Here is a 15993-nt window from a genome sequence, read left to right as displayed (position 1 = left end):
TTACAATTGCATATATGTACTACGCGTGGGTTCGTATTTATTATTGCACATGTCAGAAATAATGCAAAAGGCAGGTTTGCGAATTGGAAATTTTACTGCGGAATCAAAAAATCATTTAAAACGCTTCAAACCCATTCTAAAAGTGGGGATAAATCTTGTAGTTTTCAAAGCTTATCTTTTTATTTTAGCATGGAACTGTATTTAAGAGCAAACTTATCAACTTATTAAAAGAATTCATTTTCAAAAAGATGTCAAGTAAGGCCTTTTGCAGTAATATCACCGACACATGCATGCAAGTCATGCGCAGATGTACATTAGACCGCACCGCCTCACAAGCAAACAAGAAAAGTTCGCCGTACAGTCTAAAATATTTTTGTAATACATTTTGCGGTGACACGTGCATTCGGAAATAAATTATTTTTTTTATATAGTTAATATAATGGCATTAGGGTGGTAGGAACTGAGATCTGGTGGATAAGTACTGCAATGTCGGGGATGACGTCAATGAACTTTGGAACAAGAACATCGATGTATCATACTTTAAGATCCGAATGTAAATGCCGAAAAATGTAAAAACACAGCCTCAACATTCAATTTATTTATTTTTTTTTTTTAATATTCCTGCAAAGTACTTTGGACTCAGTGGTGTCCGGGGATCGTTTTTTTCCAGAGACCATAACGATTAAAAGAAATAAAATTAAATATTGCTCTATAATTATTACTGATTAATGGAAAAGTTGTTTTCGTCTCGCGGGACGATTATTTTAAGACGAATATGATTCACGTCCTTCTCATAATAATTATATAGCATTTTTATTTATTTCGTCCCTCGGGACGTTTATTTCAAGACGAATATGATTTACGTCTTCTCTTAATAATTATGGGAGTTTTATTGAAATGAAACTTCTTAATTGAGTTCGGAGATTTGACGCGTTAAATATTTAACGCCACGATTATTCATGTCATCAAATCTGTGTCGTTCATTCGATTTTCAAAAATGAGGTGTCAAATTAAAGAGCTTTTTTACGTGGTTTTAGTTTTTTGAAAAGGGCTGCCGCATCGGCAGTACAATTACCGATTCTTCTAAGAGAAAACGTAAACCATTGACGTCTTGAAATAAACGTCACGAGAGATTAGAAAAAAAGTCGAATGTAATTATTATGAAAAGAAATCATTCATTTCCGTTTTAAAATAAACATCCCACGAGACGAAAAATAAATAAAAGTCCCGCATAATTATTATGAGAAGAAGTAAATATTGACGTTTTTGATCTAAAATATTAGGATACTAGTACGGTCTAATGTACATGCATATGTAAATAAATATGTATTTAAAATCTGCCGTGTAATGCATTGTTAGAAAACGTGGTTGAACAGCCGGTTTCACTTAAACTAATACCCATGAAGTACTTGCTCTCATTTGACTCTCAGCGTTTATTTTAATTTAGTTCTCACAAACAATTTACATATCGTCGTTTAAAGTGCAAGAAATTAATTTCCAGAGCGTAAAAACACTCAAATTGCAAAATGGTTCTCTTTTTTATAAAGCAATCGCATTTCTGGCTAGTATATTTCAGGACGAATGGATAAGGATTGAGCCAAGAGCTTGTGTGAGCAAATCCAATTTTAGGCAGCCAATGTCAGTTACGCGGTTTTGCAGAATGACTATACGCGGTTTGGTACTTTAAACGACGATAGGTGTATGTACTTATACATATGTAAGTACATCAGATACGGCAAATTTCATTGCATTTTCGTTACGTTCTTCGTTGAGTGCACGCTAAAGTTCTCCTATGTATGTTCGTAAATTTAGGGCCGGTTACTCAATGTCTGGTTAACACTAATCTGTGGTTAAACATAGTTATCGACGTTACCGACTCCCTCTTGTATGCATGGAGTCGAAGACATCGATACCAATGTTTAACCGGAGATTAGTGTTAACCAGGCATTGAGTAACCGGCCCTTAGTGAATCCGTAAAACCGAGAATGACTTGACTTATTCCCTAACATAGTTTCCTTGGACCTCTCAATGCACTTCATCCTGCATTTTTTCCAATTTACTGATGTCATCCGAATAACACGATTACTTTAGGTCCTCAAAGTTGGCGTGTTTTTGAGCAATGATTCCATTTATGAAGCCAAATTTGTTTCTAAACATGTTTGCATTCCTTTGAACCAATTTTCGAAACAGTTTTCCCACTCTGAAGTTAGTACCTAAGATTCTCGAAGGCCAAATAAAAACGGTTGTCACCAGGCTGACAGGTGGATGACGTATTAATTCTTAGGACCGGTTGCTCAAAGCCTGGTTGACACTAATCCCCGATTAAACATCGTTATCGACGTTACCGACACCGTGTTATATATATGGAGTCGAAAACGTCGATAACGATGTTAACCGGTGATTAGTGTCAACCAGGCTTTGAGCAACCGGCCCTTAGTGTTTTGCGCTGATGAATGAAAGCTCGCATTTTCGCGATGGCGAGTGACGGTCCTTCGGAGACTGGTTTTCCTCAATTGCCCGATGACTTACGGCAAACAAATAGTTGTCGATCATTAAGTGCCTAAAAATTCTTCGTTGGTAAGGTAGTACAATTGCGGAGAGATTGGAAGTAGTTTATAGGGCAAAATATTCGTGAAAATGTTTATTGAATATTGAGTGCAACAGAACAACGGTTCTACCTTACTATATTTTTATCATGATCTAAGCAAGTGTCAAAATGGAAGAGCGTAAGTAAAATGCGCTCACTAAAAGAGAATAACAGCAACACACAACGGCAACAAAAAAACTAGTGTCAAATAAGAATAGAAATGTATGTACAAAACAAATTCCCACAAGCACATGCACAATAAACACTTACTATATCAATTATTTTTTGCCTCCTTCCATTTTCAATTCACTTTTCGTGTATTCTTTAATTTCCGTTAATTTAAATTCAGTTGAGTTTGACACATTTCAAGATTTTGCCAGCAAAAATTCTTCTGACTGATAGCCCAGTTATGCATACTTAGCTTTGCATGAGAGTTATCACATAAGTTTCGGTTACACGGGCTTTGCGTGTAAGCGGTTACCCAATGCATAGCACTTAACATGTAGAATTCTGTTGGGTTTTGATTTTTACGTAAAAATTGTGTAGCAGTGCAAGTATGCATAACTGGGCTATAAATCTGACTTCTTCGGTCTGAAGAGTCACAGTTGATCTCTTATTTCTGCTGTCATTTTCAAGTTAGGAAACGCTTTTTGGACTAAATCTGACAACTTCGGACTATTTCTGGGAGATAACGAACGCAACTAACCCAGCTATCAGATATCTGGCAGGATCTATTGCAATCGGTTATACATAGATAAGCAAAGAAATATATTCACAATAAAGTTTTTAATATGTATTGAATTAATTGCAATTTAAAGATTAATTGAAATTAAATTTTTAATTGCACACGGCAATTAATTCAATTGCAATTACTTTTTTGATAAAAAAAGTTCTTCTGGAATAATCAAAATATTTCCTTTTGCAAAAGTTGAAGTATCTTTGGAGGAGATCTGATGGGTAATGAGCAGAAAGGGTACTTGAGGTGAATGAACTTAGAAAATAATAATAAAATTTTGTACTCCAGATAGGAACAGCAATAGTTGTGTTTTCTTGGGTTATACAGCTCAGTTATTTCTCACGGAAAGGATCTGGATCATTATTATTGGGATTGGCAGCACTAATTTTATACTACTAGCATGAGGATGGCGAAATTACAAAATTGAACTCACTAAATGCGGAAAAGTACATTCGAATGAAATAGTATTGACTTAAATAAATATCTAACATAACGGCTATTTATTTGAATCAAGTTAAGAGAAACAAATGGCAGAATACCTGTTTGTGTATACATTCATTTGTCAGTGCTACCAAACCTCTTCTTCTTCTTCTTCTTCTACCAAACCGTCCAGCAAATTATCAGTGAAGCAAAAGAAACACAGCGGACCAAAAATATAAGCAAGGAAATTCAGCAAATATACCTGTCATACTTTAAGATCCGACTGAAAAATGTAAAAAGGCAGCGACGTTCTTTTCTGGAACTGTCTAATGTTTTATTCATCACATTTTTTTTTTATGTACGCTCATATTCTTAGATTAATGTATACCTATAACGCTATATAAGCTGAGAAAACCTAAGAGCCTTAGTTGAAAAGAGGATTTCCAAACCATTTCTAAACTTAACTATAAAAATGAAAGAGCGAGAAAATGGTCCGTCAACCTAAACCGAAAACGAGGACCCACGAGAACCGAGCGATGTTCTCTCCATAAAATAAATAGTTGAAATGTCCTTTTTTTCTTTCTTTTCTCTTCTTTCTAATGAACTTAAAACTAGGTAATCAGTTTCCCATGTAGCGGCTTTCACAAACTATTACGGTATTCACATGAGGCGATTTTGCAGGCAACTTATAGTTGAAAGCAACAATCGTCTGGTGTGAACGGTCTTTCATCGCTTCCAATGAAGTTTAGGGGGCCTCTAAAATCCCTGGAAAATCGCCTCATGTGAACACCGTTTATAGACCACTGAAAACTGCCTGTTAAAATAAGCGCAACAACTTTTGCTTTTATATTTTTTCTCAACATCTTTTAAAACATTTTGAATTTTAAATATGTATTTAAATATGCTACCAAACTGCATTATTTAAAATATAAAAATTATTTATAAGAATAATTTTTATCTGTATATAGTAAGTATTTACAAGTATAAGCCCAATACATAATATGTATAAAACGAATTTTTTGTGAAGTAACTAAGTAATGGCAATATATTTCCATAATAAAATATAGCAAACTTTTGTTGAAACAACTCAATAATTTTAATATTAAATATACTTATATGTATAACGAAGCACGTATTTAGTCTTTTCTTTACTTCATATGCATCTACGCCCTGTATACCAAAAACTAAATCCTAAGGCCCAGTTTTTCAGTGCCAATTTAAACTTAGATTAAGTGAACTGAGTTTCAATTTAACAGCTGGCTGACATTTGATTGGCTGATCTTAGTTTAAACCAGTCAGATCGGGCGTTTAAACTTAGTGATTACTAAGTAGCCGCAGTTTGAGTGGCAGCAGAAAAAAATATCCCTTGCTCCTCAGAGGTATCACTTTTCAGCCACAACTATTGTGATGTTGTTTTTGTTCGAACAAAGTGCGGTATTTAGTGCAGTGTCCAAATCATCATCCCTCTCTGACAGCGCAGGTGCTTCTTCACTACTTTGTGCCACAATTTTGTACTCTCCTTCAACAGGCGGGAGTGGCATTTTATTTGTACTTAAAGTTTGCATTTCAGCGCCTGCCAATGGATTGTCGAAACTCGGTGGTATTAAACGTTTTCTAAAAGGAAATATACATTTTAATTATTAGTATAGGAGCGTCAAGAAACGAAAAACCGTCCACTCACTTTGATAGCAGCAGCCATATCATCGCCACCAACATCATTACCGACGTTATACCAAACGTCCAATAAGTACCATACCGTGTGTAAATCACACCCACAAAAACAGGCCCCAGCACGCGCGATAAACAACCCGCACCGGTCATCAGACCCATCCAAACACCTTGCGGTCGTGGTCCCAACACCTTAGAGAATATCGTCTGTATTAATGTCACACCAATCGGATAGCCAATCGATGTAAAAGCATAACCGATTATAAATTGTGTAAGCGTTAGTGCTGGTGTACGTTCACACCACGGCTGTGTTGAGGGGCAACCTAGGAAAATTTCATCATCCGGGCTGAGATCTATTGTAGCGTTGCCCGTCAACGGTATTGTCACATTGTAAACTTCAGCGATGGTGGGTGGTGAATCACCCCAGGGTATGTAGAGCACTCGACCGAGTACCATCAGCGAGAAGCCACCCCAGATGAGTACGTAGTGTTCGGGGAACATTTTACAAAGCGGATTTATGGCAACGAACGTGACAAGTGAAACAACGGCGCCAACTGACATAAGAATGCCCATATAGTAGAGCGCCTCATGATTACTCCATGCAAATTGATCCATAGTGAGCGAAGTTCCGAGACTAGAAAAGAAGAAAAGGAAATGAAATTAGAAAAATCTAAATTAAACGTTGGCTATTTGTTACATTGAAGGTAGTTTGAAAAGTACTTATTACTGGGCATTTGCTTAGATTTTACCTCAACTGGAACGATATATTCTAAACAACCCAGGAAAAGGAAATCCCTGAAACTGCATGCAGATCAAGCGCCATTAGAGTTTAAAATAAGTGAAAAATTATCACAACTTTCATGCCTAGGGTCAAAATCATATCAGCTAACAAAAGCAAGCCAGAAGAGTGGCTGCTAAACTGACTAGGAAGCGATCTAGGAGTGGTACTAAATCTTATCGCAGTGAAAATCTTATCCACATATATGTTTTAACCATATCGATGGGAGAGAGATGCCTTGCCCACCTCCAACTTCGTCCCTCTGTCATCCTTCTAGATTGAAATTATACTCCTCACTCATCATCAACGCTAAGAAAGATGTGACGAATACCCAACTAGTCTAACTTGATACAATAAGCAACTCAGGAAAGCTAAAATACAAGGTTTGAGAAACATATATACGTGAAGTAACTAATTCATTCAACCTCTCCAGCGGCATAGCTTAACAAAGCCAAGAGGAACGGTGTAGAAACTAGCGCTTAGGCTGACAAATGGAGCTTAAACAATCCAATAGGAAAGAGCTCTGACCCTGCTTGGCAAGCAAACTTCGCGATTCCTCCCCGCTATAACTAGAGCTGGAACCTAGAGACATTGGACCATTTTCGTTGGACTGGAGGCTGGCAAAAAACCTGTTTGGACGAAAAATAGCCCAATGTGCGATCGGTTCTTTTGATAAGTTCAAACCCTCGGGGGTAGATAGAATACGGCCAGTACGGCAGGTGGGAAAACTTCTACTACCCCACCTGATGGACAACATCAGGTGTGGAAGAGGACGCGAGTAATCTTTATACCGAATCTTGACAGAAGAGACTACGCGCCACCGAATTCTTTCCGCCCAATAAGTCTTACAAGGAGATGCCTAAATCAATGGAGACGATTATACACAATAACATCAAGACTAGGCCCGTACTAATCCCGAAAGGGTCCCGAACTAATCCCGAAATGGTCCTGAACAAGCCCCGTCCTTTAAGACTTAAACAATTTTTTCGCACTCGTAATTATTATGAAAAGACTTTTATAATAAAAGTCTCAGAATAATAGTCTTTGAAGACTTAAAAATATTTATCTCAATATAATTATTATGACAAGACTTTTATAATATAAGTCTTAAAATAAAAGTCTTTGATAATTATTATGAAAAGACTTTTATTATAGAAGTCTTAAAATAATAATTATCGATGACTTAAAATTTTTTCTCGCACATAATTATTATCCAAAGACTTTTATAATTCTAACGAAAACTTGGACGACTTTTTTAGAACTCCACCATGAAATAATTATTATTCTGGGTCTTTGGTAGGCATAGATATGTAGATAGAGAGCATCCCTACTTCGAATCAGTATGGCTTAAATCGAAATTGAGTAAAATGTGGTTCAGCTGAAAACAAAAATACGATATCTAAATGGACCAGGAATCCTCTTCCAGGAAAGGAGAAGTTGCAGTCAGTGTTACCAGCGAAGTGAGGTATCTAACACTGATTGTGAATGCCGAACTTCTATGGAAAAAGCACTTCAACTAAAACATACCCAGAGCAGCGTTGCCGTTTTGATACAATTGTATAATTTTTGAGACTTTTATTCTAAATTTTGTGATTTGATACTTCTTTGTTCATAAATGCCTCATTTTGATGAAATGGATTTTTGAAAACTATGAATAGTCGGCCCTATTATGGTTGTCGATGACGATGTCATTTTCTCATCAAAAATAATAGGGCCAAATATAACTAGTTTAAAGGTAAATAATTTTTTTCCTGTTATTGAAAGTCTTAAAATAAAATATTTTATATTAGTTTGATTTGGTTACTCTTAAATATAAGGGACATACAACCCGGAATTTCTTTGCACACGCCGCTGTTATAAGGCCCCTAAGCCACCCTATATATATTTTTTTGTGTTTTAAGGCTGAAACTATTAAAATAAACAACGCATGATTCGCCAAAATAAAGTTTGCGCCAATTTATTGTGTAGTAATTTCTACAATATTGACTTGGACAAGTCTCGGGTTGCGCAATGATTTTGTGTGGTTTGGAGGCCCTATACGTTTGCTTTTCGTTATACAGATTCGGTTTTTGTTGAAGCAAGTAATATTAAACTATTTTTATAACTATGGATTTAATTATAAAATTTTTTTTTGTTTTTCAAATAAAAGTTCAAAAAGTAACAGTTTTATTTGCTTTTGCTACTTTTTCTGCTTGGCAACTGATCCTTTTTTTCAAGCTCGCGGCAACGCTGTTTCAGAGCCACAAAAGCATTAATGGTCTAGAACGGTGGTAGGCACCGGTCTCCCCGCGGGCAAAGCAACATTTAGTATAGAAAGCTTGAAAGAGCTTTGCCTGCAGGCAAGCTGATGACCACCATCGGTCAAGAGAGTAACTCGTGGGGGCGTAGTCCCGAAATCCTTAGTGAATCTACATTGTTACATGTGGTACAACCTATGGTAACACATGGAGCGATAGCTTGAGTCTCAAGCAAAGCTACAACGCCTGGAGATTATACTACAACTGAATCTTTTACACTTAATCAGAGAGCAGGTGAAAGAGTTTTCGCAGAGAAAAGGTCATATCATCCAAGAATAAGGAGAAGTAAGGATCCCAACTTTCGCTGGCCTTACTTAACAATGTTGATAGGCCACAGAAGATAGTATTTTAGAAGAGGTTCACAGGCATTCTTACAGGACACTGTAGACTTTAGGGTCACTTGCACAAATTGGGATTTTGGTCAAAAATCTCTGCCGCTTCTGTGGTTCGACCAAAGGACACCTCTGCACCTGGCATTTGAATTCTATGCGATTTTCAGATAGGCAAAATATACTACTTATAAAGAAAATTTGAATAGGTAAATACTTACGTTTCGAGCAGCACAAAATTGAAGACCAACACAAAGAATGCCATAATCAATGTCCACGCTGAGACATAATCCGGTTTGATGGCTTTCCACGTTTCACGCTCCGAGCTTTTGCCCTGCTTTATCATAATTTCACGTGCTGCGATCTTATGTTCCTATATTTCAAAATTTATATTCAGTTTCATTATAAAGAACTTTTAAACATTATTTGCTAACATACCTCAAATAATCCCGGCAGAAACATAATAAAATTCCCAATGCTCATAATCACATTTATCCAGCCGCAAGCGGTGTACATGTTGAAGACAAAAAAGCCCGATAGGAGGGCATAGCCGTCATTGCCCAGCGGTGTAACGGCGGTTTGCATGCCCGGGCCAACAATGAAACCCAACACCTGCGCGAGTGAGACCATCGAAACAGCTTTAGTGCGTTCGCTGAGACGTGTCGCCGCCGACAGATATGAACGACAAACAGCAATATTGGACGAGCTGACGCCTATCAGAAAACGTGAGATCAACATCCAGTACTTGACATTATCGGGACGCATTTCCAGCGATGAATAAAGACCACTGGCAATTGTGAAGAGCACTATGGAGCAGAGCAACGGTAAGCGGATGGTGCCGATTTTATTGCTCCACCAACCGAATAGTGGACTAAAAATCATCTGTCCCAAAGGATTGGCGGCCACGATAAGACCCATGAACTCTTTGCCAGCATGTGGATCTAGCTATGAACAAGTGTGAAAATGTGAAATTTTTTCTTAGATATAAGGACTTTTTATCATTCTATCAAATAAATACCTTATTTAAGTATGGCCATATGCCTGTCAATATAATACTGAAACCAAGCGACATCAGGAACATTGTGAAGTAGATAACGCGCACCGAACGCCAACGGCTCTGATATTCTTCCAGTGTTTCGAGCCCATCATCGACATCGTCGGGCAGTTTTGGTAATTTACTAAAACGATTATTTAAGTTGCCCATTGCTGTTTGAGAATGAGGTTTGCATATGTGAAAAAATTTAATATTTGTTGCTTTCAAGTCAACAATTTGTGTTTGGCAGCTGTAGTCAACATTTGAAATACACGGCTAGGGGGTGGACTAATTAGAAATGTTTGACTACATGTAAGTACTAATTTAGAAGATAGGGCGATTAGTATTCACTTTATAGCTGAATTACATGTTGCTCGAAACTCTGAAAGTAGCAAAGAATTTATTAATGAAATAAGGATTTTTAAATTGAAAAATACACATACATATGTTTCTATTTATTACTATGTATGTATGTAAATCTCTACTGTGGTTTCTCGCTAGCTTCATTTAAGTTCAAATGTTTCCTGCTTGTAATAACAAACTACATTCGTTTAAGCAAATGCAATGGCGTCAACAAACGACAGGATATGCAATCAGCTGCGACGAGTGTGTCAAAATGGGAAAAAGGAAAATGTCATCGCATCGAAAAAAGCTTATTGCACGTGAAATGCTTAAAGTTCAAGGTACAGTAGGATAAAAGGATCTAGAAACTGTTTTAAACAAAAATGCATACACAACCATTAGGGTGGTATCGCAAAGTGGAAATCATGCAACGATGCAGTAAAAAATAATGAGCTTTAAATATATTACACCAGGGCTGGGAATATCCGTTTAATTGGATATCCGGATATCCATTCGGATATTTGTGTATATGGATAACATCCGAATACCCGGCTAATATCGCGGTTGTTATCCGTATAATCGGATTTTTAATCAGATATCCGAATATGCGGATTATTCGGATATTCAAAAAATCCGTATAGAACACCCAGCCCTAAAATGCACATATCACACCGAAGAGTGCAAATTACGAGCCGTATAGAGATGTACTCTAGGCATAGGCATGTATGTACATATATTTGTATGGGTTCCATTATACATTATTCAAGCCCGTGATAAGCGCGGATAAAATCCGGATATCCGGTTAACATCAGTACGTTAATTATTCTATCCGGATAACCGGTTAATATCCGTAAAATATTTTCCGGATATTCGACCATTTTTATCATTATTTCGAATATTCGGATATTCCAAAAATCCGGATAGAACTCCCAGCCCTATACTGCGAATAGAGTACATATGTATGTATGTGCGTATGTGTTCCATTACACATTATTTAAGCCCATTTCAATTTCTCCGCCGATTTATTTATCGTTCCGTTCGGATATTCGTGTATACAGAAAAAAACCCGATATCCGGATATCTGGTTAATATTAGTTCTATTTTTTTGTCCAGATATCCGGCTAATATACGCTAATTTTCCTATCCGGATATCCAGTTAATATCCATTTATATATGTGAATATTCAAGAAATCCGGATAGAACTCCCAGCTCTATATTGTACATATCACAAATGATAGTATTACAAGCCGAATAGAGTACTATATGTGTTCCATTATACATTGAATATTTCTATTTCTCCCCCGATTTATTTTCCGATATTTTTAATTATTTTTAATCGATTTATTCAAACAAATTGAAATAAAAAGTATGAAATTTAAAGAAAAAGCATTTTCTTAGTTTTTATTCACACACCCTAACGGCCAAAATAACGAAAGCGACATCTTTTTCAAAATTTTCTTTTGGATGCTGAAATATTCCTAGAGCATTTAGGTGCATTTCTGCATCAAAAGGAAGGTTTTGAAAAAAAATCTCGCTTACGTTATTTTGGCGGTTAGGGCTCGTTATGTTGATATCTGTACAATTATCGACCGGAGTTCTTAACAATTAACTGTTAAATAGAGACATACATTCATCGGAATAATTTTTGACAATCGTTTTCTCTTGATAGTTTTCAATTTATGTTTTCCGATAAATTTATCAATTATAAATCATCGATTAGTCGATTATTAATTTATTGATACTATTACCTATGTACTCATGTACCTACATAAATCGTTATTGATCCAAGCTATCACTCCAATTCCCATGTTATTCGATAAATTTATCGATTTATTTATTTTATTAACATTTATGGACCGATTTATTTATTATTCAACCTCTATGAAACTAGGTATTATTTATCGATATGGTTAGCAAAATGTTTACCCTTGTTGTTGTCGATATGTAAATCAAAGTTAGTACATATTTCGACATCTTCATCCAAATAAATAGTTATCGATATCACTATTACGATGGTTAAATTATGGTTTATGAATTCGTTCCAAGTTTGAATTCTTAAATTATTTAATTTTCGGACATGACTGGTATAGTGTGATGCTATATATTGGGATGATCTCTACTCGTAAAAGCCAGGTGGCTTTAAAATCGCTCAAAAACCGCCGACAACCTACATGGTAGCCATAAAATGCCGTTATTCTCTAATAGATACAGCTTAGTAATTACGTTGAAATATATAGAATGTGGGCTCCAGGCCGCCAGGGGGAATCGTAAAGCCAACGAACCAGCAAAACTGAATACAAAGCTTCCCGAAAGGTATTACCTTACCATCTTGTAAAATTCAGCTGGGGAAACTAGCCTACAAAAGGCAGTAATATCGCCCGATCAAGAGAATTATCCTAGTAGTGAATACACTTGATAACTTGCTACTTCCGTACTACACGTGTCACCCAGCGAAACATCAGCATCGCTTCCGTAAAGTACATAGTACCAGAGCTCGAATCGTAACATCCGTTCACGGATCGAAAACGATACGAAAGAAAATTACGTGATATGTCAGGCAGTATAAGCTGAATGGGACAAAGAGTACGTTCACGTATGTCATCATCCGAAAAATGTGTTTTCACGTGACGAGTACTATCTTAACTTGGCAAGTGGCGGGCCTTCGATGATGTCAATTAACACGCTTACCTCATACATAAGTAAGTACCAAACTCCAAAGTGTTATTTCTTTATTCGAAAATGAGACCAATATTCAGATTTAATTTTTTCAATCTCTCAGTCCGAAGTTGCAGGTTTTAGTCCGAAGTTTTTCTTCCTACAAGTTCATGAAAAGTGTCAAACGATAGGCAGGGTTGCATTTGTAAACAAAAACCGAACCTTAAGCGCCACTTGCAGCCGGGTAAAATACTAAAATTTTGGCTAAGCTATTTTTAGTGAAAGGGAGGACAGGAACGCAATTTTCGGAAATAGCCAAAAATTCGATAGCGATAGCGAAAGTTAGACTCTGGCCGCTGGTCGACACAGTTGGCTTTTTGATTTCTAAAACAACTCCATCAGATAGAAACTGGGTAATACTTCCATAATTTTCGTCTTTGTTTGATAAATAGTCGCAAAATATACGCGTTTCTTTTCTTCTAAGACTTTCATGAAACTTTCGCATACATATATCAATAGCACCAAATTTGTTTTCCAAGCCTCTCTTTCTTTGAACATCCAAGCAGCCAAACTACAAACATCTCGCATTTTGTATTAGCATGATAACCCAAAAAAAAAAAAACAAATTTTCTTCAAAACGGCTAAAAACGGCTTAAGCTAAATAAAATCAACTCACTACATCCCATTTTATACATTTCCATTTCCTTTTCGCTTGCCGAAGGCAAATTTTTGAGGTTATGCAAATAAGTCAGTTTGTTTTGCAAAGAAATTATAAAAAGCTACTTTTTTTTTAAATTTGGATATAGGTTCTCACTTATATTTCTGTGTTCCATTAAAAATTTTCCTTTAATTATTCGAACTTTATAAAAAAAATGCACTTTAAACTTAAGAAATAAACCGGTTGCGCAAACAACGTGTCAATAACGTTTAGGAAGTGTAACTTTGTTTGATTGTTGTCTAACGGTGATTTTTATTATACAAAAACAAAGTGAAGTTTCTGTCATTTTATAGTATTCCCTACATAATGGCAAAAAATATAATGTAAAACTGCGTTTACGAAATTGCACTTTCGCACAGCCAAATTAATCATTTGACCTAATGTGTAATGGTTTAAATGTTCATGCACTCTGCGGTACGTACTAGTACATATGTACTTATTTGTATATATTAATATCTCGCACGCTTTAAACAGCGAGCCGGTAAACAGCAGTGCAGCCAGATTTTTTTCCAGTCATACGGGACATATGCATAATTTGTCCCAAAAATACGGGACAAATCGAGAAATAAAGGATTTGCTTTAAACTCCCAACTACGTACCACATTATATTAACAAAGGTGATCCATTTCAACGAAGTAATGCTCAGATTAGTTATAAGCTTATGATAAATTTCGTTTATTGCTTGGCAACACTTTTTAATCTATACAAACATATGTATGAACGTATATATAAATAGCAGCAAAATTAAAAATAATGCTGTTGGCAACTTATCTTTATTTATATATTGTTAATAATTTTCATTTAAAATATGGGTCGTTCGTTATCAGATACAACATAAATAAAAGTTTCAAAGCTTGCAAAAACTTCACAAAAATTAAACTTAAAAAAAAAAATCATAAAAATTTCGATGTTTTTAATTAGATCTTCTAGAAAGATTTCGAGTATGTGGTTTTATAGCCCATTCAATTTCGGTACAATAAAGTGCAAGTTTCGAGTTGCTAAAAATTGCAATTGATTTTTTAGATTTTTTTATTGCGGAGGATGTTGCGCATTTTCTTCAATATAAAAGTCAGTTTTGTTCACCCTCCCCCCCCCCCCCCCCCCCCACAAAAAAAAAATCCTAAAAAGCAACGGTAATTTTTAGCTATATTTCTCTTACAGAGTTGCATGCAATAATGCTTGCTAATGACCTACTCACAGTAGAAGTTTACAGGTTGAAAAGAATGTAAGAAATTGTCGAAAACACGGGAAAAATATTGTCCCGGCGGAACATTTCAAATTTAATGCAAAATACGGGACGTCACGGCAAATATGGGACATTTGGCAACGCCATAGTTAATCGTGAATAAATCAAAGTTCATGCGGTATACCAGTACATACATATATTAATTGCTTTTCCAGCGCAAGTACCAAAGGTGCAAACCTATCCACAGGTTAATTTAACGCTTATTAGTGTTTTAAAAGCATTTGAATTAAAAATGTTGATGTGTGATTCCTTAAGTAACCGCGAATTAATTGGGCATATTGCTGAACCTATCATAGTCTCGATTTTCGTCATAACTTCGAAAATGCGACTTCGATTTTTATCAAAAAACTACAAAAGCTGGGAATTATGAATAAAAATTAAGTAATTGCGTTTTCTTAAAATTTCATAACTTTTACTTGAATTTATTTGAATAAATCGATAAGGTCTGAAATTTTAAGAAAAAACAATTGCTTAGTTTTTATTCGGACGGCCCATTGAATACGTTTGTAATCAATCAAAACTGGAGTGGATTATCGATACTTATTAAAGGGTCTTGGGTTTTCACAAAATGCTGCACATACAGTATCGGTCATATCTATAGCATGCCATTTCCAAGTGATATTGTGTGCCCCTTATGTTTATTTATTTATTTTTAACAATTTTCAATTAAAATTTAGTTCATTCTCAGACAAACCCCATATATACCCAAGTTCAACAAATTTTCACCTAAATTTGAAACTTTTTTCCCGGAAGTGTTAGATTTTTTTGTTTTTTTTTTTGAGTACACAGTTTTTTAGCCCCTGCAATTTTAGTCTGATTATATGCAAATTTCAAGTGGCTACGAATTACCGTTAATTTTTTAGAATTTTTTTCGTCGCATTGGCTTCCATGTAATGAATAAACTCAATTTATGTATTTGTATATGGAAGAAAACCGCAACACCTTTGGCGAAAAAAATTCCAAAAAATCAACGTTAACTTTTAGCCACTTGAAACTTGCACATTATGAGACTAAAATTGATTGGGCTATAAAACTGTGTATTCAGAAAAATTCAAACACTTCCGAGAAAAAAGTTTGAAATTTAGGTGAAAATTTGTTGCACTTTTTTGTAGTTTTCTACAAATTTTTAAACTTGGGTTTTGTTAGAGAAAGAACTGTACTTTAATTGAAAATTCTTAAAAATA

At 35.6% G+C, this 15993-nt stretch overlaps 1 protein-coding gene across 2 annotated transcripts in view; it reads right to left on the bottom strand.

Moving 5' to 3' along the window:
- Positions 1-4710: 4710 nt before the first annotated feature.
- Positions 4711-15993, bottom strand: part of LOC118738873 (major facilitator superfamily domain-containing protein 8-like) — a 22974-nt gene continuing 11691 nt past the window's right edge. The window contains exons 2-6 of one of the 2 annotated variants that reach the window (XM_036469891.1): positions 9834-10230; positions 9254-9760; positions 9037-9188; positions 5425-6045; positions 4711-5357 (exon numbers count right to left, since the gene is read on the bottom strand). In XM_036469891.1, coding sequence (XP_036325784.1) covers positions 5126-5357; positions 5425-6045; positions 9037-9188; positions 9254-9760; positions 9834-10019 — 1698 coding nt within the window. In that variant the 5' untranslated portion in view covers positions 10020-10230 and the 3' untranslated portion in view covers positions 4711-5125. Of the gene's footprint in view, positions 5358-5424; positions 6046-9036; positions 9189-9253; positions 9761-9833; positions 10231-15993 lie in introns of those variants that run through there. The other variant, XM_036469892.1, reaches the window with a different exon arrangement.

This window comes from Rhagoletis pomonella, unplaced genomic scaffold (genome assembly GCF_013731165.1).
Source record: "Rhagoletis pomonella isolate Grant_MI unplaced genomic scaffold, Rhpom_1.0 Rhpom_scaffold_00005, whole genome shotgun sequence".
NCBI lineage: Eukaryota > Metazoa > Arthropoda > Insecta > Diptera > Tephritidae > Rhagoletis > Rhagoletis pomonella.
This window is presented reverse-complemented; position numbering and strand designations above follow the sequence as displayed.